Source organism: Jaculus jaculus, chromosome 4 (genome assembly GCF_020740685.1).
Source record: "Jaculus jaculus isolate mJacJac1 chromosome 4, mJacJac1.mat.Y.cur, whole genome shotgun sequence".
Taxonomy (NCBI): domain Eukaryota; kingdom Metazoa; phylum Chordata; class Mammalia; order Rodentia; family Dipodidae; genus Jaculus; species Jaculus jaculus.
Window position 1 is genome coordinate 61382431 of NC_059105.1, and position 22719 is coordinate 61405149.

Sequence of the window (22719 nt, forward strand, 5' to 3'; positions counted from 1 at the left end):
AAGACAGAGGGGAGCGCCACAGGACCTCCGCGGCTGCAGAATTCCCAGCCGAGGGCAGATTTGAGGAACTAAATAAGGATATGAGACTGATGTGGATTGAAGAGTTTTTCAAAATCTATTTAATGGCCAGGCAGGGGACATTGATCGCTTTCCCGAGGAAACGTTGAAGAGCAATGAGGTAGTCAGCCCTTCTTTGCGATGTGGATGGGTGAGGGGGCAAGGGGACTTAGACACAGTGCTATCCTAACATACAGAAAACATTAAAATGATTTTTGAAGGATACGGGAAAAACACTGAATAACTTTCTTCTTTAGGAAATAGCATTTCTTTTTTCTAATCTTGGACTTATAAGCTTTCTTAAACTAGTAGTGACTGGTGACTTCTTTTTTTTAAGTATTTAATTTATTAATTTATTTATTTGAGAGACAGAGAGAAAGAAGAGAGAGAGAGAGAGACAGAGAGAGAGATAATTGGCACACCATGGCCTCCAGCCACTGCAAATGAACTCCAGGTGCGTGTGCCGCCTTATGTGGGTACCAAGGAATTGAACCTGGGTCCTTAGGTTTCACAGGGAAGCGTCTTAACCAGTAAGCCATCTCTCCAGCTCAGTTGGTGACTTCTTGAATGATCCTCACATGGCCAAAGATGACTGATGATCTGTTCATGGTAGAGTTTTAATTTTACTTGTATATTATTTATTTGCTTATTTACCGTAGTGCCGATGACTGAACTCAGGACCTTCTATATACAAGCTGTCAAGTGCTCTGTCATGAAGTTACATCCCCAGCCTTGTGTTAGGACTTTCATATTTATTAGTCACTATTATTATTCCCCTGTGTGTGTGTTTGTGAGTGCAGGTCAGAGGGCAATCCTGAGTGTGGGTCCTTACCTTCCCCCTTGTCTTGAGGCAGGGTATCTTGTTCATCACTGAAAATGCCAGGCTAGGCAGCCTGTGAGCTTCTGGATTTCCCTGTCTCCATGTCCCAACACAGTGTAGGGGTACTGGGATCCCAGAGGCTCATTACTGCATCCACTTTAGGTGGGCTCAAAGGATCTGGACTTGGGGACTCATGGTTGCATTTTTTTTTTCTTTGAGAAAGAGAGAGAAAGGCAGGCAGAGAGAGAGAGAGAGAGAGAGAGAGAGAATGGGCGCGCCAGGGCTTCCAGCCACTGCAAATGAACTCCAGATGCGTGTGCCCCCTTGTGCATCTGGCTAACGTGGGTCCTGGGGAATCAAGCCTCGAACCGGGGTCCACAGGCTTCACCAGCAAGCACTTAACCACTAAGCCATCTCTCCAGCCCTCATGGTTGCATTTGAACAGCAAGCACTTTACCCACTCAGACATCTCCCCAGCCCAACATTTTAAATAAAATACTTCATTTTAAAATAGTTAATGCATCCCAGTGAACACAGCTCAAAATTTCCAGAATATACAAAAGATTTCAGAGGAAAATTATTCTCCTCCTGCTGTCTTCCAGATCTAATTCCTGTCTCTAGAAGTGGCCATCATTAACTAGTTGTTCATGACAGGGACAATCTATATAAAAGCATGAGGGTAGCTGGGCATCATGGTGTATGCCTTTAATCCCAGCCCTCAGGAGGCAGAGGTAGGTGGATCACTATGAATTCAAGGTCAGCCTGAGACTGCATAGTGAATTACAGGTCAGCCTGGGCTAGAGCAAGACCCTACCACCAAAAAAAAAAAAAAAAAAAAAAAAAAGCCATGACTGTCTGTAGTGTGGTTTTTCACTGATTTCAGTACAAGTTTACTCACTGACGTAGATGTGTGTAGCGTGCATCCTGCTCTAGATTATGTTTTTGTATATATAATGTATATTGGAGATTGTCTTTGCCAGTTTTCTTCTAATTTTAGAGAGATAGAGAGACAGAGACAAAGAGAGAGAGCAAGAATTGGCACACCAAGGCCTCAGCCACTGCATTCAAACACCGGATGCTCACACCACCTAGTGAGAATGTGCAACCTTTCACTTGCCTCACCTTTGTGTGTCTGGCTTCCTGGGATCTGGAGAGTCGAACAGGCAAACACCTTAACTGCTAAGCCATCTCTCCAGCCCTCTCTGCCAATTTTCAATCCAAACTAATTTCTCCTCTTTGATAGATATATATTATCATATCTTTAAGATGATTACATTATTTGTCCAATAAAGAATTGATTAATTACATATGGGCACTGATGGTTTGTATTGTAAACAATGTGCATTAGCTATCCTTGTAAACACATCATTTCCATACTTGGTTGGTAGGATATGTATCAGAAAAGGGGTTCCTGGGCATTTGAAGCAGATATTTGAAATTTGGATAGGTATTGCCAACTTTTGCTCTGTAGAATTTAGAGTAACATATTTCCACTGTTTATTTATTTTTATTTTATTTTCTATATCCTAGTTATGGCTATGTTTTCAGTCTAGATTTATTTACTTAGAGTCATTTGTTACTTTCTGTGAACTCTCCTCATATTTTGCCCCTTTTTCTTCTGGGCTAGTGTTCTTTGCTTATTTATTTGTAGAAGCTTACTGAATATTGAAGAAAATGACCTTTATCTGTGGCCAAAGTAGTAAACACATTTCCCAGTTTGTGTTGTCTTTTCATGTTGTTTATGTTGTATACATGTTGGGTATTTTTTTTTATTCTGCATTGTTTTGTTGATATTTTTGTTATTGATTTTGTCTGATTATTTGTTTGGTTTTGGTTTTCTGAGGTAGGGTCTCATGCTAGCTCAGACTGACCTGGAATTCACTATGTTGTCTGAGGGTGGCCTTGAACTCATGGCGATCCTCCTACCTCTACCTCCCGAGTGCTGGGATTAAAGGTATGCGCCACCACGCCCCGGCCCTTGCTGGGGTTTTTTTGTTCGTTTGTTTAAGACCAGGTCTCAATATGTAGCCCTGTATAGACCAATCTGGCCTTGACCTTGCAGGGATCATCCCTCCTCTGCCCACATGCTAGGATTACAGGTACGCACCACTGTGAGGCTCACTTTACAGAGACGAGTTCATGAATATTTTCTTGTGCGGCTCTATGTTCTGGGTCACCTTTCCCCATTACCAAAACTAAAAGCTTTAACCCCATTTTTTAAAAATATCTATGCCACTGACTCTTCGGGTTTAATTTGGTTTCTGTACAGTGTGAAGTAGCATCCCATCTTTCTTTTTGTAGATAACGACCCACTTTTCCATGCAAAAATTTTTAAGCTTTTTCCTTATGGTTTGAAAGGCCACACTGTTACATTCCCTTTCGTTTTTACTCTACATTTTATATTATTGTTTTTCCAAGCTATAGTATTTGAATTAATATCACTTTACAATATATTTTAATATCTGATAAGTCTAGCCTCACATTTTCCATACTCTCCAATATTTTCTAGGTATACTTGGTTACTTTTCCTTATAAGCTTTAAAATTTAATTTAAATAAATAAATAAAAATAAAAGGAAAAAAGAACTCTGTTTCTTTGTCTCTCAAATAAATAAATAAATTTGAAATTTAATTAAAAATAAATCTAGGGCTGGGTGTGAAGGTACATACCTTTAATCCTCAGCACTTGGGAGGCAGAGGTAGGAGGACTGCTGTGAGTTCAAAGCCAGACTGAAACTATAGAGTTCCAAGTCAGCCTGGGCTAGAGTAAGATCCTGCCCTAAAAACAAACAAACAAACAAAAAGATAAATAAATAAATCTAGCATGGAGGAAATGGTTCACTGGGTAAAGTGCTTGCCATACATGCATGGTAAAATGCTGGATGTGATGGTGCATGCCTCTAATCCCAGCACTGGAGAAGCAGGGACAGGTGAGCCCATGGCGCTTACTAGATAGCTTGTCTAGAGAAATCAGTGACTTTTGGATTCCATGATAGAACCTATCTTAAAACAAGGTAGAGGATGATAGAGGAAGATTCCTGACATTAGCCTCCAGCCTCCACACACACCTGCACACATGAACACACATGCATGTGTTCCTACATGTGTATACACACACACACACACACACACACACACACACACACAACCCAAAATCTAGTTGTTGGTTTTTTTGGTTTCTGGATTTTTGTTTGCTTGGTTTGGTGGTACTGGGAATTGAACCTAGAACTTCACTTATTCTAGGCAAGCACTCTATCATTAAGCTATATTCCCAGCTCCACTTTGTCTTCTTATCAGAAAGCTTATTTCATTTTAAATGGTCTATGACTAAAGGTTAAATTAACATAAATATAAAATGTTGCCCATTAGAAAGTGTTTTAACTTATGAAAGTCTGTGTTCCTGGCCTTATACTGGACTTCAGTTATGTAATAAAATGTTTGAGGCTATTAGTCCCACTGTCCTGGTAAATGCAAATTTTTCCTATATCTGAGCCTTTGGGGACTTCATAATGTAAGAAAAGAGAGCCTCAATGACATACCCTCTGCTAGTGCTAGAGTGGACAGACAAACCCCTTCCCTTCATAGACAGATAATATACGTCCAGTGACATTCTCTTACTTGCCTTCTAGTTATCTTGAAAATCTCATTTTCTTTACTATGCCATGGAATTATGAAAAAGAAGATTCCTTTACCATTCGGAAAGACTGCCAAAGGAATAGGGAAATTTTGTCCCCAAAGATCTTTGCTTGAAGACAAACATTCCCCCTGGATGCTTTGGGTCTTGTCTTCCTTAAGTCTGGGGCATTGGAACGTGTGGACTTGATAACTCCCACCTTGAAACAGGAGGCTTGTTTGGTGCTGGGCATGAGGACCACTTTTAAATGCACATACTCATCATCTTCATCTCATAACTGGATGGTACCCAGTGCATATGATTAGCGTTCAGGTGCTTGGGGACTGCACGCTAAGAACATTCCCTAGACTCTATGCTTTGTGGCCCCGTGCTCCTTTACTCAGAGCACCAGCAATAGTGGCAGCATGGCGCCTGTGTTTACATGACCCTGTCCCACACACGCACCATCTGCATTGTGCTTGGGGGAACCCTGACAGTCACGGCACATGGGAACTATCTTTAAAATGTAAGACTATGACTATCTGCAGCTTAACTAAAGTTCTAATAGGTCACTTTACACACTGAATTTTGCAAAAAAAAAATTGTAGATTTTTTAAAAAATTCTATAAAGTCTCAGGTGGCCTAATTTTATTGGAAAACACTCTGTCATGTGAAGAGGATTATTACCATGTGGCTACATTTTAGTTACATGTCCCAACCACCTCTCCTATGAAGCCCCATCCATCAAAGGCTGTGGCTTCTGGGTCAGCAGCCATTCCTGCCAAGTCAGGAGGCGTCCACACAATGAACATGATTGATGAGCTACCAGTCCGCTCTGAAAACCCAGCCACCAGCAAGCCCAGGACAATCTCCTAGAGGGACTCATTAGAACAGAAAGCACTGTTCTGTTCCTTCCCATTCACATGAGCTATCCTTGGGCCCGCCTGTCATTCCTTGCTGGATTTTCCTAGAGCAAGGTGGAGTAGATGAGTCATAGGTGAAAGATGCATTGTGTACACCTCACATTTGGGAAGTGGTGCAGAGGTGGCCTCCCTGCAGCGAATCTGCCCTGCACCAATGCCAGAGATGCTGGGACCAAAAAAGTCAAGCAATCAGACAAAGGAAGGAAGCGTTCTCTATCCTTGGACCTGCAGTAAGGTGGAAGGCAGCTTTTGTGAGATCCTCAGTGTGAACATACCATGGGCCAGCCTGGACTGACATTCTAGCTCTGCTCTGCTTATCCCTTAACCAGACCACCTTGAACTCTTTTAACCTGATTCCCTAATCTTAGGCACCTCATCTGTGCAAACAGAGCCAATCATCGTGCTCACTGCACCGTTACGAGGTTCAATCAGCTCATAGACTCAGAGCTTCAGTCCAGCACCTGGGAACCAGACCACTTCTATTATTCACTGATTCATCACCTAGAGGATGCATCGAATTTCTAGTACTGACAGGCAACAGGTGGCCCACCACACAAACTCAGCCCACAGATAGATTTTTTTTTTTTAATGTAAAATGTCCACTTTACCACAGTCCCCAGCATGCCCAACTGTATGGTGCAGCCCAATATTATGGAAATAGCAATGCCATTAATCTGAAGAGACTAACGTTCTTGCCTCATTAATTCAGAATGTTAATGTCATTTGTGAATATCGTTTTCCACAGAGGAATCCCTAGAGCCTATAAATAAAATAAGCAACCAAGTAACTGTGAGGTCAGGATGGAAATGGGAAGGAAAGTGCATGGTTGGGTGTTCATTTGTACATCTGCTCTTGGAGCCTGCTGCAGGCTTGGAAGAAAATGATCTCTTTGTAAGTTATTGCTAGTAGTATAATTAGCTTTCAGGGTATTAAACACCGATGCTACAAACATCCTCTTCAGTTATAGCTCAGGTTGACCATACGCTTAAAACTCTTAATTGCACACCTGAACCATACCGACTGACACTGGGATCTGATGGGGCTGTCTACTTCCGTACAAAGCATTACCTCTGTTGTTTTGCTTTCCCACTCTTTGGGTAGCTGTCTCACCCTTTTTAGAAAGATATCCAATATCATTAGTTTAAAAAAAAAAATCTGACAATATGTTTCAACATTTGCAAAACTGTCACATACCCAACCAAATACTAGTTAACCGAGTAAATGCCACGGGCAGAAAAATAGTCTCCTCATTGGACAAAGCAAGTCGCCCTATGTGATAAATATAGGGTACTGAATTCCCATGAGGAAGGAAATAACTGATGGCTGGTTTTCTTTGGGAGTGCCCCTGGGTCACAGGCAAAACCCAGGCTAGATCATTGCCTCCATCTTTGCCACTAAGGGGCGCTGGTGTCCTCCATCAGGGCCTGCTGAGTCGGCAGCCTGCAGGATAGGGTAGGACAGGGGCTCAGGGAGAAGGGAATAACCACTTAGCCCTAACTCAGTCCTAACTTGGTGGCAAGCATTCCAACACAAGTGTCAGAACCACATTTGTACACAGAACAGTGGGGACTCTCTCAAGCCCAAGGCGGACAAACTCATGCAACACCCCAGGATCAGAGAACAAATGACAAAAGTAGAAGCTGGATTTGGAGCTGAGAAGCAACTCCCACTCGTTCGTTCCGGCAGTGATGGGGGTTGGTTGGCTCTTATGACTAGGGAGCCAGAGGTATAGTGGGCTGGGCGGCACATAACTGTGCCCAGAGGAGTGAACGGTCACCAGAGGCACGTACCCTCTTCCTGACTCATGGTTGTGCTCCAGCTTTATGCTTACTCGATCCTCAGAGTTCCAGGCAGCCTGATGCCTGGAGAAGAATGCTCTAAAAGCGGATACCTCAGATCTTCAGCTTCCGTAAACCACTGTGCGATCTAGTCAAAGACCTGGCCTCTTCTGAGGCTTTCCTTATTCTTAGACGTTGGTTTCATTCTCAAACATCAACCTCGTGGTTGGACAACCCTGAACCCTGTTCACGCTGTTGCAGAGTACCACCTTCCTTCCCCGCCCCCCGGCAGTCCTGGTCTCTTCTGACTTACCTCATGGGAACCCATCTGAACCACCATGCCACTTGAGTCTGTGAAGGACATCTAAGGGCAAGCTAAGCCTGTCTAGAAATTCATTTTTCTCTCCTAGTAATCAAGGTTGCCCCATGTAAAGTCCTATGCTAACGTCACAGATAGCATACTTGGTTAGAGCTGTGGGCTTTGGAAACAAAGACATGTGGGTCCAAACCCCAGCTCTTTGTTCTAGGCAAATTATGTAGCCTTCCTGAGCCACATTTTCTCATCTCTAAAGTGGACAAATAAATATCTCCCTTGAGTTGTTTTGAAGATTTAGTGAACTTTTATATTTGACACACAGATACAACCTAGAACCTGCCTGAGCTACCTAAATATTTATTTCTAAACATCTGAAAATTATATTTTTAAAAAAGATGCTATATGGCTAACCTGTCTGTGAATGTGTAAAGAAAGAATTTCTTTAAAGAACTCAGCTTGCTTCTGCACTCAACATTACTGTTTATTTGTTTTTCCAAGTACGTTTTAAAAACTGCAGGAAGCCTCGTATGGCAGTTAATACATTATCTTAAGCAATTTAATGCAAATTAATTTTTACACATCCTTGAATTTCAAAACCTATTGGACTGGGGAGGGCAGAAGTGAGGCTGAGGAGGCTGAACGCTGCCTCCATCTGGACCCCAGAGCGGCTCCATGTGTTCCCACGTGGATCCCCGGCACTCCGCAGCTCCCCAGCCAAACAGCATTGGTGCCGTGGAAATGGTGAGCGCTAACGTGCATGGAAAGAAGGCTATTTCAAGTGCCTTGGAAAATGTGAGGGGGTTATTTTGGCATTTCAAAGTTTTGTTTCCAAACCACCATTCACATTAGACATCAGGTTTTAGACTGTTTTGTTTCCGAATTTCACTCTCTCTTACTGCTCCGATTCCTTTTCTGATAGAGCCTCGTGGGCTATGTTTGAGAATTTGGATCTGATATGCTGAGCACATTTCTATCAAATGGGACCCCCTTAAAGGCTTAGAGTAGAGAATGACAAGTTTGCGTACATGTGGTAATCATCCACCTGTAGCTGCGGCAATGTAAGAGCTGACTGGACAGGAGCCAAAGGGATGCTGGGAAACTAACTAGGATGCAATAGCAGGAGATAAGGTGGGGTGCTATTGTAGGACACTCTGTATGATGCTATAGCAGGAGACTGAGGGGAATGCTACTGAAGGAGACTTGGCAGGATGCTGTAGTAGGAGACAAGGAGGACACGGCAGCAAAATTCAAAGGGAAGGATTACGTTGGCCTGAGTGACGGTTGCAACAGGGGCCCCAGGCAGATATCTAGTGCCTCCCCCTGGAAGTAGGATTGCTGGATGCCAGTGAAGAGGCAGTGCCACGAATTTCAAGCTGGGGTAGGATAAATGTCTGCATATCATGACCCAACATGGGGCTCTGACATTCTTTCCACTCCCTCTTCTGCAAAATTTCCCTGAGCCATGTTGGGTTCATTTTTGGTCTGCTTCAGTGATGAGGTGTTGGGGGCCTCTGGGTCTCTGAATCTCTGATTTGGTAGGAGTTGATTTTTCTCTGTGTTAGTCTCCTTCCCCTTTGTGCTGGTATCCAGTTCACCAAGAAAACAGCACCCTTTCTTGTTTTGCCAATTGTTCTTAGTTTCAGCCAGGGCCCTTTTGAGGCATGATGGGGTGGCTCTCTCCTTAGGTTCTACATATATCTGAAAAAGAGAAGCAGATTCTCCAATGGAGAGTAAATTAGCACCAGGACAAATGAGATAACACTTACTTTTTTATAGAGAATTTAATAGGTGTAGGTCCTCTTGTGCCCCATGATTGATGGTAGCTTGATATTGGAGAGTGGGCTTATGTTTGGATATGCTTCTGACTTGTTTCCCAGCTCCAGCTATGGGTCCCGTACCACTGAGGGGATTAGTTAGCTGAATCAAGAGCAGTTGGTTTCCCACCATGGCTGTGTGCCACTATTGCACTTGTGTGAGCATAACAGGTTATTTGCTGCTAAGTAGGTATGACCATGAGTTGCTTGGACAGATGTTGGTCATTTTCCCCCAGTCACCCATGTAGCACCTTCTGGCTTGTTGCAGTCCAATTTGCATTGCTGGTAGAAATCACCCAACCAAGAGCAGCTTCTGGGAAAAGGGGATTTATTTTTGCTTACAGGCTCGAGGGGAAGCTCCACAATGGCAGGGGAAAATGATGGCATGAGCAGAGGGTGGACATCACCCCCTGGCCAACATAAGGTAGACCACAGCAAGAGGAGGGTGTGCCAAACACTGGCAAGGGGAAACCCATAAGCCCACACCCAACAATACACTCCCTCCAGGAGGCATTAATTCTCAAATGTTCATCTGCTGGGAACCTAGAATTCACAACACCTATGTTTATGGGGGACACCTGAATCAAACCACCACATTCCACCCCTGGCCCCCATAAACTGATAACCATACATGATGTAAAAGGCAATGCATTCACCCAACTTTAAAAGTCTCCATAGTTTTTATCAATTCCAATGATGTTCATACATTCCCCATAGTCAAAGATCTTTTAACTGAACCCTAATACCAAAAAATAACCTCAAAAAACCCAGAATGGTACATAACAAATATTCACACTGCAAAAATGGCATTGGGCATAGCAAAGAAACATTCAACCAATACAAGATTTAAAACAACCAGGGCAAATATCAAACTCTGTAGCTTCAAGTCCAGCAACTCTAGCCAGTGACAAATCTTCAAGTTCGATAATTCTAACCAGCAACAAGTTCCAATTCTGCCCCTCCAGCTAGGCTACTCACAGTCCTTCATTGGGGCCAGTAGCTCTCCTTGGCAGCCATCTCATGGTCCCGGCATCTCCACTGGGTCTCCAGTGCAATCCACAGTTCATCCTCATGGCCCCATGGGGTCTTCATGCGGGCATCCAGCAAACCTGCTTCACACTGCCCATGGCCATTTCCAAAACACAAGACTGTGTTGCAAACTCAATGACCCTCTTTCCAGCATTTCTTATACTCCATGATACCAGGTAGGGTGCCAATTTGTTAATCCGGGGGGATTAAAGCAGACTTTGAAGAATAGGACACTCCTTGAGCACTTAGGCCCCTTCAAAAGAGTCAACATTCTTCCTGTTGCCCCAGCGCAGGTCAGCTAACCCAGTCTCAAAGGTTGTAATCTGTCAGTTGAAGCTGAATGGGCAACAGTTCACCCAAAGATTTTTCTTCTGTGCCATATCCCTCTGCTCACACCAGTTCATTTCTACGCAAAGCAACCCTGCACAACTTTTCAGGACCCAGGCATAACAGGAAGCTTCGCACACAAACTGCTAGCCTAGTCCAGGCAAAGCTCTTTCTCACCCTCATAAGCCAAACCTCACAGTCCATAGTTCTTACTGCATTCAGGCCTTTCAACTCTGACTAGAATAGTCCATCAAACTGTACTTACAGCACTGTAAGGCATATCTTAGGCCAAGGTTTTAAATCCTTCCACATTCCTCTTGAAAGTCAGCTCCAAAAGGCCAAAGCCACACAGTCAGGTGTCTAGCAGCAATCCCACTCCTCGTCTGGTTCACATTGCTGGTAGAAATCACCCAACCAAGAGCAGCTTCTGGGAAAAAGAAATTTATTTTGGCTTACAGGCTCGAGGGGAAGCTCCACGATGGCAGGGGAAATGACGACATGAGCAGAGGGTGGACATCACCCCCTGGCCAACATCAGGTGGACCACAGCAATAGGAGGGTGTGCCAAACACTGGCAAGGAGAAACTGGCTATAAAGCCAGTTTCAGCCTGCTCCCAACAATACACTCCCTCCAGGAGGCATTAATTCTCAAATGTCCATCAGCTGGGAACCTAGCATTCAGAACACCTATGTTTATGGAGAACACCTGACTCAAACCACCACATGGCACTAGACACGCTGACTGTCTGGGGACTGACTCTCTTCCAGCTTCCAGCCATGGATTTCTGCTTTGACTGTCTTCTGTGTCAGTTGCCATCTCCCTGGAGCTGGCTATCAGGCTGGCCAGGAGAGAAGACTTCCTGTTCAAAATCACAGCTTCCTCGTAATGTTTCCTGGACCCTGGCGGATGTGGTAAAGGAGACATGTTGTGTGGTAGTCAGTCAGCTGTTTTCTTCTTGTCAGATTGATGGATCTTAGACCTCCCCAGTATTCTCTGGCAGTATGTTTTGTATTTGAGATCTTTTTGGCTGCCAGAACTTCAGGTGGGGGAGCGCTAATAGATTCTAGGATATTCTTTCTATATAGTCTCTACAGCAAAGAATTACTGGGCCCAAAACATCAATAGTATTGAGGTTAACTGACTTCATAGATCACTTCTTTCACTTCCCACTGAGTGGTCATGAACAAGTGCTTTAAACTAGATCTTCGTTTCCTCCATCATGGAACAACACCACAGAGGATAACAATATTGACCTCACGGGATTACTGACAAAGGTAAACCATAAAGCACACGATTCACTTAGGACAGTCTCACATAAAGTAACCATTTTAACATAAAGTAACCATTTTATAAACATCTGGGAATAATATTAATAGCCTGGGAAGCACTCAGAAAACCCTTGTGGATGGTCAAAACAATGGACTAGCTATAGGAGATTTAGGTAGAGCCAGTCACCATGTGGGAGCTCCTTTTCAGGAAGGAGTGAGGTCAGGACCTTCTGAAGCAAGGTCTTTGTGATGCTCAGGTAAGACCCAGCATAGGGTGTCCATGTTAGCATCTAGAGCTGGATTGTATGTCTTTCTTATAAGGCTTAGTCCATTCCTGTACTGTCTTTCCAAGTCCTGAATCTAAACAGCAGCTACAGATTCTGTTTTTATTCTCTTGTTGGCATGGTAGATATCAATCTCCTGCTCCATAACTTAGACACAGTTCAATATGTATTGATTTAATAAAATATCAAAATGCAAACTGACACGCTCTTTGGCCCAGAAATACCAATTCTGTAATTTGATCTTCTGATAAATTTCCTGCTAAAAAATGAGTAGGCACAAGGATGTCTATTATACCATTATTTGTAACAGCCAAATACAAATAACTGTACTTTCCATTAACAACAGGATTATCTAGTTAAAGTTTGACAGCAATGGGATACTAGGTAACTAAAAAAAAAAAAAAAATACAAGAATACAAGAGAACCTATTTTTAACTTACATAAGGGAAAAAAGAATTTGAAGGCTATTCAAAAACTGATAATATCTGTTATCTCTTTGAGGAGAAAAACTCCAGTGGTCAGGGTGGGGTAGAAGAAACCTTATGTACCCGTGTATATTCCTTGAACTACGTGAATGGGTTACTCATTGAAAGTATAAGTAAAATATGGATTAGCTGCATTGCTAGTCACAAAAAATCTCGCCTGTTGACTGAATAAAACTAGGAAGTGGGGTCTCTGAGCCAGCTAGATGACTATATGTCAGGGCTGTGTCACTTCAAGGAGCAAATATCCCAGCTTTTGTCTGTGATGGACTAGGAAGGATCTGGAACAAGCCAGGAACCTGGTAATATAAGTAAGATGCCCCAGGAGAGAAGCTATACTTTCTAAGTTGGGTTTCACAGTTCACCTTAGCCTGCACTGCTCAAGGAGAGTCTGTATTAAAAAGGGACAGCAGAGATGCATGAGAGTGAACAAGCCTCTCTCTGGGCTGCCTGACAACTCCTGGACCTCCAGGATCTGCTGAGTTTCCCCTCATCTCTGGGAAGCCCCTGACCCCCTACTTCCCACATGGGCTCTTTATCCCCTCCAGCCCTCCACATGGCAGGAGCTCTTTGGACTTTCTTTTCTTTCCTCTCTAAGTCTCTTTTTATGATTTGTCCAGACCCACCACGTTGGCTCTCAAACAACATGGATGTGTTCATTCTGTTTCCCTTGGTCCTGTACTTCCTTCAATAAATAAAATAATTTAATAATAAAAAAATAAAAAGCGTGCATAACTTTAATCCCAGCACTTTGGGGGGCAGAGGTAGGAGGATCCTCATGAGTTGGAGGCCACCCTGAGACTAGTGAATTCCAGGTCAGCCTGGACTAGAGTGAGTCACTACCTCAACCCCCCCCCAAAAAAATTTTCTTTTAAAAGACAGTATACAAGGATCAGAAATAATGGGTACAAGTTACAGGGATGGAGATTTCTGCTCAGCCTAAGGAATGATATTCTAAAGTTAGAACAGTCATAGTAAAATGAACCATCCTTGGGAGGCAGTTCGCTCAATGACTCTGAATGTGGTTAAATGGTGACTAAATGGTCACACACAGGGATGCCATAGAGCTGTCGGCCATCCTGTGGCTTATTGGGCCATCTTTGAATCTTTGTATGGGCACAAGGAGAGCCACCAAATGGGTGCTTTTACCTCTTTCTTTTTCTACATGTAAAGTGAGTCAGTCTCACAGATGCATCAGGAGTCACTTGCTGGCAGTCAGCTTTCAAGAACAGCCACATCTGTAAACACTGGAAGCAGTTCTCTTGCCAATGGCACTCGGCTTGTAGTCACCATGAACCTTGGGGTTCAGGCTAATCCTTTGCTTTTCTAATATCATAATAGTCCTACATTCTCTCAGCCAACAAATTTATGCTGTTACAAATTTATGCTGTCAGAGTAAGGTAGGGTAGGGTTTTATGAACTGGGACCTGCCCAGAAGACAATGATACTTGATATGGCAATTCTGTTTCAAGAGAGGAGAAAGTAGAAAACAAAGAATTCTGAGAAAGACATTCTCCTCCCCACACCAACAGTTTATTTGACACAAAGGAAGTATGAGGAAGAATAATGAAGGATAAAGGAAAGAAAGCTGCTTGGGGCTAAGCCAAATAAACTTAAATGGCTTAAGGAATAAATCGGTGGAGTAATTCGAATCATGGGCAGGTGCTAGAAATGTAATTTAGTAAATGCTCGGGACCTGCCAAAGAAGAGAAAAATGTGTTGCTTTGAGATCATTTCCCAGTAGCTTCATAAAAGAAAACTGATTACAGGAATTTAATAAGTAAAACAGAGCCAGAAATATTGTAATCAAATGAGTTTTTAATTACATTTCAAGCAGAAAAAAATTCCAATTTGTGCTCCCAGGATTTAAAAAAAAAAATAAGTTCTAGAGAAATGCTTTTGTAGCAGGAAAATAACACAAACACTAATTTCCATAGGAATTACAGTAGTCATTTTAATTAAAAGGCTTGAGCAGAGTAAAGAGGAGCTGATGCCAAACCATGCTAAATAAAACCATAGCAGTCACTGCTACCTAACACTATTGTCTAAAAGAAACACAGAGCCTGAGTGAGGATCAGGCATCTGCATTTTTCTCATGGGAATGAAGGGGATTTGATTGCTGACTGAGTTATTATGCTGTCTTGTTTTATTATCATATGAAATCACTGGTACAACTAATTTTAAAATAGGTGTTTTTGTTTAGTGTAATAAAAATCACTGGAGGGAGGGAAGGGAGAAGGAAGAAGAAAAAGAGGGAGAGAATGAATTCATTTTGTAAGGTCTATTAGTTACTCTACTCACTGCTGTGACCAAATACCTGACCAGAAGCAGCTTAAGGAAGGAGAGGACTTTTTCTGGGTTAAAGTTTTGAGAGGACACATTCTATCATGGGAAGGTGTGGAAGCAAGAGCAAGAGACCACTAGTCACATTGCAGCCACAGTCAGGAAGCAGAGAGTGAACAGGAAGTAGAGCCAGACTGTAAAACATGAAGGCCCACCCCCAGTGAGCCACTTGCTTGAGCAAGGCTCCACCACCTAAAGATTCCACAGCCTTCCCTAACAGTGCCATCAGCTAGGACCAAGTGTTCAAACACATCAGCCCATGGAGATATAATTTTATATTCAAACCATAGCATCCCACCCCTGGTCCCCATAGGCTCATAATGCAAAATGTATTAAGCACAACTTCAAAAGTCTCTGTAGTTCCAACACTATTCAGAAGAGTAAGTACAAAGTCTCTTCCATGACTAAGGCAAATTCAATTGTATGAGCTCCTGTAATACCAAGAAGTAAGTTACAGACGTCTAGAATGCATTGGCATAGAATCCAAAAGGAAGAATGAGAGCATTGCAAAGAAAGATTAGAGCAAAGCAAGAAGACCTAAACACATTAGAACAAACTCTAAATATTGAAACTCTACATCTGGCATCTGGGATTTGTGATGAAATTGCTAGACTCCAAAGAGTTTGAGTAGCCTCACCCTTCTAGATTTTCTATCCAACATACATATAGCCTCTGTCTTGTGCTGCCTCTGAGCATGCAGCTTTGCTTGGCAAACATCCCATGATCCTGGCATCTCCAACACACTGGGGTCTCCATTGTATCTTAGATTTCATCTGTATTGCTCCGCTCAGTGGATTCTCAGGGCCTTATTGCAAATGAATATGACCCTGCCTCACACTGTCCAGCCTCAACTGATCCCTGAAACTGTGGACCAAGAAGATGCCATGACCCCTTTAATCTTACATCTTTCAAACCAATACCATATGGATGAGGCTGCCAGTTTTTATTGACAGCTTAGGGTAATGCCTGCCCCCCTTACACCCAAGCTGTGGCAGCTTTTTATACTCCTTGGCTGCTGAATCTGTGGTAACATCTTCCTCAGGACCTTTCCTACTGTCCCAGTAAAGAGAGCAGCTTAAGGAAGGAGAGGACTTTTTCTGGGTTACAGTTTTGAGAGGACACATTCTATCATGGGAAGGTGTGGAAGCAAGAGCAAGAGACCTCTTTAGTCACATTATTCTCACCAATCTGTTTAATCTTTTTAACAATTACATATGATTTGTCAATAGCAGTCTCTTTCTATGGAACATCAAACCATTCTCTTCTAGACTTCACGATTTGCTAATCTTTTTACTCTTACTCTCTTTCACTGTAGGTCTGAATAAGAGCAGTGAGTTATAATTATGACACAGACCCACTCCCACCTTCAAATTTCTTGTGCCAAATAGAATAGCCTATAACTTTTAATGTCATCCTTACTTGAGTTCCCAAGACATAGACAGAATGTAGCCATATTCTTTGCAAGAATACCACATGAACTATCTCAAGCCCAGTTACCAGTAGATCCTCATTCCCTTCTGAAACCTCGTGAGCTGTCTCCTCTATCCATGTTTCTCTCAGCATTTTGATCTTCTAAACTCCCACCAGAATGGCTCCTTAAGCTCTACTCATAGCATTGTAGAGCTTCTCTAGTCCAAAGTTCCAAACTCTTCCATATCCCTCCTACAAGCCATTCCCAAACACCTTTGAACCACACAGTCAGGTTCCTACAATAACAACCCCACTTCTCAGAAGCAATTTTCTGTATTAGTTATTCTGCTCATTGCTATGGGCAACTACCTGACAGATACAGCTTAAAGAAGGAAAGGGTTTATTTTGGCTGATAACCCTGGATTGAGGGTCCATCATGGAAGAGAAGCATGATGATAGGAGTAGGAAGACAGCAAGTCACATTGAATTCATTCAGGAAGCAGAGGGAGAACAGAAAGTGAGGCTCAATACCAATTCCCTATAAGTCACTCCCTGCAGCGAGGCTCCTATTGTAGTCAGCTCCACAGTGCTGGGATGAATTTCTAAACCAGACACAGTTTATGGGAGAAGGGGTTTAATCTGAAGCTTAAAGATCCAGGGGAAGTTCCATTGATGGCAGAAGATACAACCAAACAGAGAAATACAATCACACCACAAGCAAGAGCAAACTAGCAGGGAGCACAGGTCAGTGCTCAAGTACTCTGAATACATTTAGGCTGTAAGTCAGATCCACCCCCAAACACCTTTGGGCCGGACTCAGGATCTGCCCTCCATTGACACCTCTTCCAGCCAGGTGGATGGAAATCCAACTTACAAGCTTTAATAAAATTCCTGATCCTATTGGGAGACATACATTCAAACTACCACAGCTCCCCTTCTACAACCTTCCCAAACAGCACCACCAACTAGAGAGGAAGTGTTCAAATACTTGAAACTGTCATTTACATTTCACATTCAGACCACAAATAGGGAACTGATATGAAAAGAGATGCTACTCTTACCCGGTTAAACCTCCCTATTCATTTGGACACCTTATTTTTCTGGGATTTCAACCCCCACTCAACTCCCTTAACTTACATTTAATTACATTTCCCCATACTTTTGTACTGCTCTAGAGTGGGACAGTTAGTTGTTTAAGGGTATATATGAAGTTTACTATTAGGTGGGAAGGCTCTGAGTAAGGCATTTCACCATTCTCAACAGCACAAGGTAATCTTCCAGTTGAAGGACTATGCAATGGATTACTCCTTAACCCCCAAACATGCCTGAAGAAAGCTTCTCAGAGGGTAGGTAGTGATCTCATTCATTTTTGTCCCTTTTTGATGAATGTGACCCACCCACAAGTCGTCTACATGGGACCAGGGTTATAATCTGTGGTCAGAGAAAAATAGGCCCAAAGCATAAAGTAGGAACAATACCATTCCAAAGGCCAACACTCCCATACCCCTATGTTCCTTCTATTATTTATTACTCTCTAGGAGAAAATTAAACTACCTTATAGGGCTTAATGTAACAGAAGAGAGAAACTTCATTCATCCATAAAGATAGAGGTTTAGATGATTTAACAAGTTAGACAACATGAGGGATAAAATTCAAGGTGAAACCCATGTGTTTATAATGATTATCTTCTCAGTTATAAAAGTAAAATTTATTGATCTTCCTTTTAAGCCTGTTTCTGTGCTTCTCAAAATTAACACACTACTTAGGGAATATATAAAGCAACTACAAAGGAAAGACACTGCTTTTTTGTTTTGTTTGTTATATGTTTGTTTGTTTGTTTTCCTTTATGGCCCAGGGTAGTCTTGAACTCAGTTTGTGGTCCCAAAGTTGTTATTTTCTCATTGCTGGGATAAAACATCTGACCAAAAGGGATTATTTTGGTTTACAGCTTCCAGGGAAAGCTTCATCCTGGCAGGGAAAGGATGGTAGAGCAGAGGCTTGGTGTCACATTTTTCCATATCAACTGGCAGAAAAATAAAAATCATTAAGAATAAAACTGAGCTCTCACAAGGGGAAAGCTGGGTTATAACACTCAAAGGACTGACCCCCAGCAACACCTCTTCTAGCAAGGCTCTACCTTCCCAACCTGCCACCAGGGGGGCCAGACGTTCAAAACACATGAAGCTCGATCAGAAATACATGAAGCAATGAGAAGCACTTTACATTCAAATGAACACACTCCGCAATCCTCAAATGCCAGTCCTCCTGCCTCTGCCCTCCAAGTATGGGGATTGCAAGTTTATGCCACCACATCAGATGAAGAAAAAGCATTACTTTTTTAAACTACGAAAATAAACAAACACACCACTTATATCTTCAAAGGATAAAAGACAATTTTTAAAAAATAAAATGTAGGTCTTGAAATATTGCTTTGTAGTTAAGGTGCTTGCCTGCAAAGCTTAAGGGCCCAGGTTCAATTCCCCAGAACCCAGTAAGCTAAATGCATTAGGGGTAAATGTGTCTGGAGTTTGTTTGCAGTAGCTAGTGGCCCTAGTGCACCCATTCCATCCCCCCCAATAAATAAATAAAAATATTTTTTAAAAATGTAGCCTAAATCTTCTTGTTTCCAGTGCTGGTGATTGAGTCCAGTGCTTTCCATGGATTAGAAAGCAGCTCTATCACTAAATATCCCCAGCCCTTATTTCCTGTTTTGTTTTGTTTTTCAAGGTAGGTTTCACTCTAGCTATGTCGTCTCACTATGTAGTCTCAGGGTGGCCTTAAACTCATGGTGATCCCCCTACCTCTGCCTACTAGGTGCTGGGATAAAGATGTGTGCCACCACTCCTGGCTCTTTATGTCCTTTTTGTTGAACTGTCCCCAAAAGAAAAAAGACACCCAAAACCCCCTTTGTTGTATATGTTCTACATGAATGGCTTCATTTATATTTACATTTATTATTATTTACAGACGGATGCTGAATAGCTGTGTCTGCAAATCATATTTTACTGGTTGAATATATGGAAGCCTTTAATAATGAAAAGTGAAATTTAAACTAATAAAGAAACTTATAAGGGCTGGGGATGTAGCTCAGAGGTAGAGCAGTTGTCTAGTATGTGCAAGGCCCTGGGTTTAATTTCTGACACCATTATTGAAAGATAGATAACAGATGAGGAATATAGTTTAAAGGAAAGATAACTAACTCTCTAAACTCTGAAATTTGCTTTTTAATTTAACAAATCGTTGAAGCAAACAATAATGACATTTTCCTGTCAAGCAGAGTGTGTATATATATCTCCCTTTGTCCTGTAGAATGTTTACCTACTGCTGCTTAGAGTGAGGCTGTAGCCACAGTACAGAGGCAATATCCTCAGCCCAGCCCTGTCTCTGTGTGGATTCTGATGTAAAAGCTTCAGAATGGCTCCTGAGCATTAAATTCAAATGAGCCACCTTACTGTCTGGGTTCTCATCCCACTATAAAGGCCTAGCCAGGGCCTGTGTGGCTGAAAGCTTAAGCCATTTGGGAGTAGGGGGACTCTTCTCTTTAAATATGAATGAATGAATGAATGCAAAAGAAAATACTTAGAAGAATTTGAGGATTGGATGCAATAAGGACCCTGAAGCGTGAGCTGCATTAGCAGAGCAGTCCATCTGCCCCTGTCCGACCACACTCGCTGTGGCCTCATTACCTCCACAGGCCTCCATCACTTGCCTCCACTCCCCTTTCCCTTCTTTTCATTGTATCTATTTTTATGTGTGTTCCCATGTCGATATGTGTTTTCAGCTCTTTTTACCTTTGCAAGAGGAGTTCTTTCTCCTGTCTCAGAAATTTACCTGAGTTTTCCTATTTGGCAAAGTCCACCCAAGGGCATGTGTGGCAGAACCATTTGCAGGCTTGTTTTTGTAAACATCTAAGTTCCCAGTCCACTGAGATCCAGAGCTCTCTGTGGCAAGCAAAGACACTCATACTAACAGGTATGTGTGAGCTGATATTTTGTCTTCTGTCTTGCTTGAAGTGGTTTTCAAACAGGGTGGGGGCTGGAGAGATGGCTTGGCATTAAGGCGCTTGCCTGCAAAGCCTAAGCACCCATGTTCTACTCTCCAGGTGTCATGTAGGCCAGACACACAAAGTGACACATCTGCACAAGGTGGCAGGCACATGCACACAAGGTGGCGCATGCCTCTGGAGTTCGACTGTAGTGGCTGGAGGCCCTGGCACACCAAGTCTCCCTCTCTTTCTCTCAATCTCACTCTCCCACAAAAAACGAAAGGAAAAAAAAAAAAAGAAAGAAAATGGGAGTTTACAAAACAGACTCTCCCTGAAGTTGTAATACAACCAACGTTTTTATCTTATTTTTCCACTTTCTTCAAAGATTCTATTAATACAACATGATGGTGTTGAGTGCATATTTACTTCTCATAATTGGTGCCTGCTTCCCAACACGACCACCATTTCATTTCCTGTAGTCCATTTCCATTCCTCCTGTAAGTGAAAGGTGAAAATTCCATCTCTCAGTGACACAGGGTCCTCTCTCCCCATGTTTCTTCTTTTGTTTCAGGCCTTGGTGAAGGTCAATGTGAAACTGAAACCGATGCTGGATTCAGTGGCTGCAAACCGAAAAAAGTGGGAAGAGCTGCACCAGAAAAGGTCATTGGCATCAGCTGCGCCCCGCACACCTGCCAAGGTCACAGCGGGAGGGGAGGACAGGAAGTAAACCACAGTCTTCCCAGAACTGCTGCGAAACGATGCAGGCCTGAAGGAAGGGTCAGCCTTCACCAGCCACATCACCCTTCTGTTCTTTTAGCTCAGACAGACCTCAAGTCTTGGCTATGCTGGGAAGCATAGCTGGGCTTGCTTGAAAGCATAGTCAGCAGCAGAGGGACGGAAGGACAAAGGAGGAGGTAAGACAGGGAGGAAGACCATCGACTTCCTTTAAGGACCCCACACTGCTTGAGACAAAGGGGCAGTGAGTGGATTGGGTCTATGGGCTGAGGACGGTCAGCTCAGCTCACTCTGAGGTGAGGGAACACAATGGTGAAAGCGTTACTCACACTGCTTCTTGACACATATGTACAGTATATGGCTCTTTCCTGCTACAAGCCATTTGCTGCCTGCCTTTGCAGCCTTTGCTGGAGTATCCTTTTGTGCCAGACTATCCCAGGGACCCAGGTTTGCATTCTATAGAGATATTTCATTTTTAAACCCTACAACTTCTTAGTAATGCACCAAGACTGTTAGAATCACCTGCCTAAAAGATAAACTTGTTGTCCTTGTTAGTCAATCAATCCCAATACACAGCCCACAAAGGGCCCATAGTAAGAAGATAGTAAACGTGTTCATCTGTTTGATTTGCAGCTACATTGTGATCATGGCCCCCCTTTTCCAGAATTTTTTAATCTAGCCCTCATTGTAGACCAAAACTTCCCCCAGGAGGAATGGATTAATAGATTTAATTAAAGGAAGAAGGAAATGTATAGCCAGATATTCCACAAGTGACACACAAGTGTTGTAACTATTTCTAACACTGAGAGATATTTCATAGGACCCAGCAGAGCCATGGAGACTGAGCATGGACTAGCTTGAAGTTTCTTAGTGATACATTCATTTATTTAATTGAGAGAGAATGGGCATACCAGGACCTCTAGCCACTGTAAATGAACTCCACACACAGGTACAACCTTATGCATGTGACTACGTGGGTACTAGGGAATCAAACCTAGGTCCTTAGGCTTTACAGGCAAGCATCTTAACCACTGAGCAATCTCTTCAACCACAGAAATATTTATTTGTGACAGATACAGAAAGATGCAGACAGAGAGAGAGAGAAAAAAAAAAAAGAGAGAGAGACAGTGGATATAGGGATGACAGGGCCTTCTGCCATTGCAAAGGAACTCTAGACACATGCACCACTTTGTACACCTGACTTTACATGGGCCCTGGGGAACTGAACCCAGGGCTTCCAGGTTTGAAAGCAGTACCTTTAATCACTGAGCCATCTCTCCAGCCAAGTATGTTTAAAATGTAAGAAATAATGCTAGAAAGATTGAGAAATAACCATCTGAGCAGAAAACACATCTTCTATAGGAAGTTACATTTACAATCAATAAAAATAAACTGCAATAAATAGATGTAATCACCAGGATACTTCTTTGCTGAACACTTTACCTAAGACACTAAGAACATGGCCTGTCTCATTCAGAGAACACTGGGCTAGAAGATGAACATCTTTCCCTCCCTTTGGCAGTATTGGCTTTGGAC

General features: G+C 42.7%; 1 protein-coding gene across 1 annotated transcript in view; it reads left to right on the forward strand.

The window, feature by feature from the left end:
* The window catches only part of Pde11a (phosphodiesterase 11A), a 419014-nt gene extending 396746 nt beyond the window's left edge, over positions 1-22268 (forward strand). The window contains exon 20 of the mRNA XM_045146663.1: positions 21020-22268. Within this exon, the coding sequence (XP_045002598.1) occupies positions 21020-21175 (156 nt within the window). The 3' untranslated portion in view covers positions 21176-22268. The remainder of the gene's footprint in view (positions 1-21019) is intronic.
* The last annotated feature ends 451 nt before the right edge of the window (positions 22269-22719 follow it).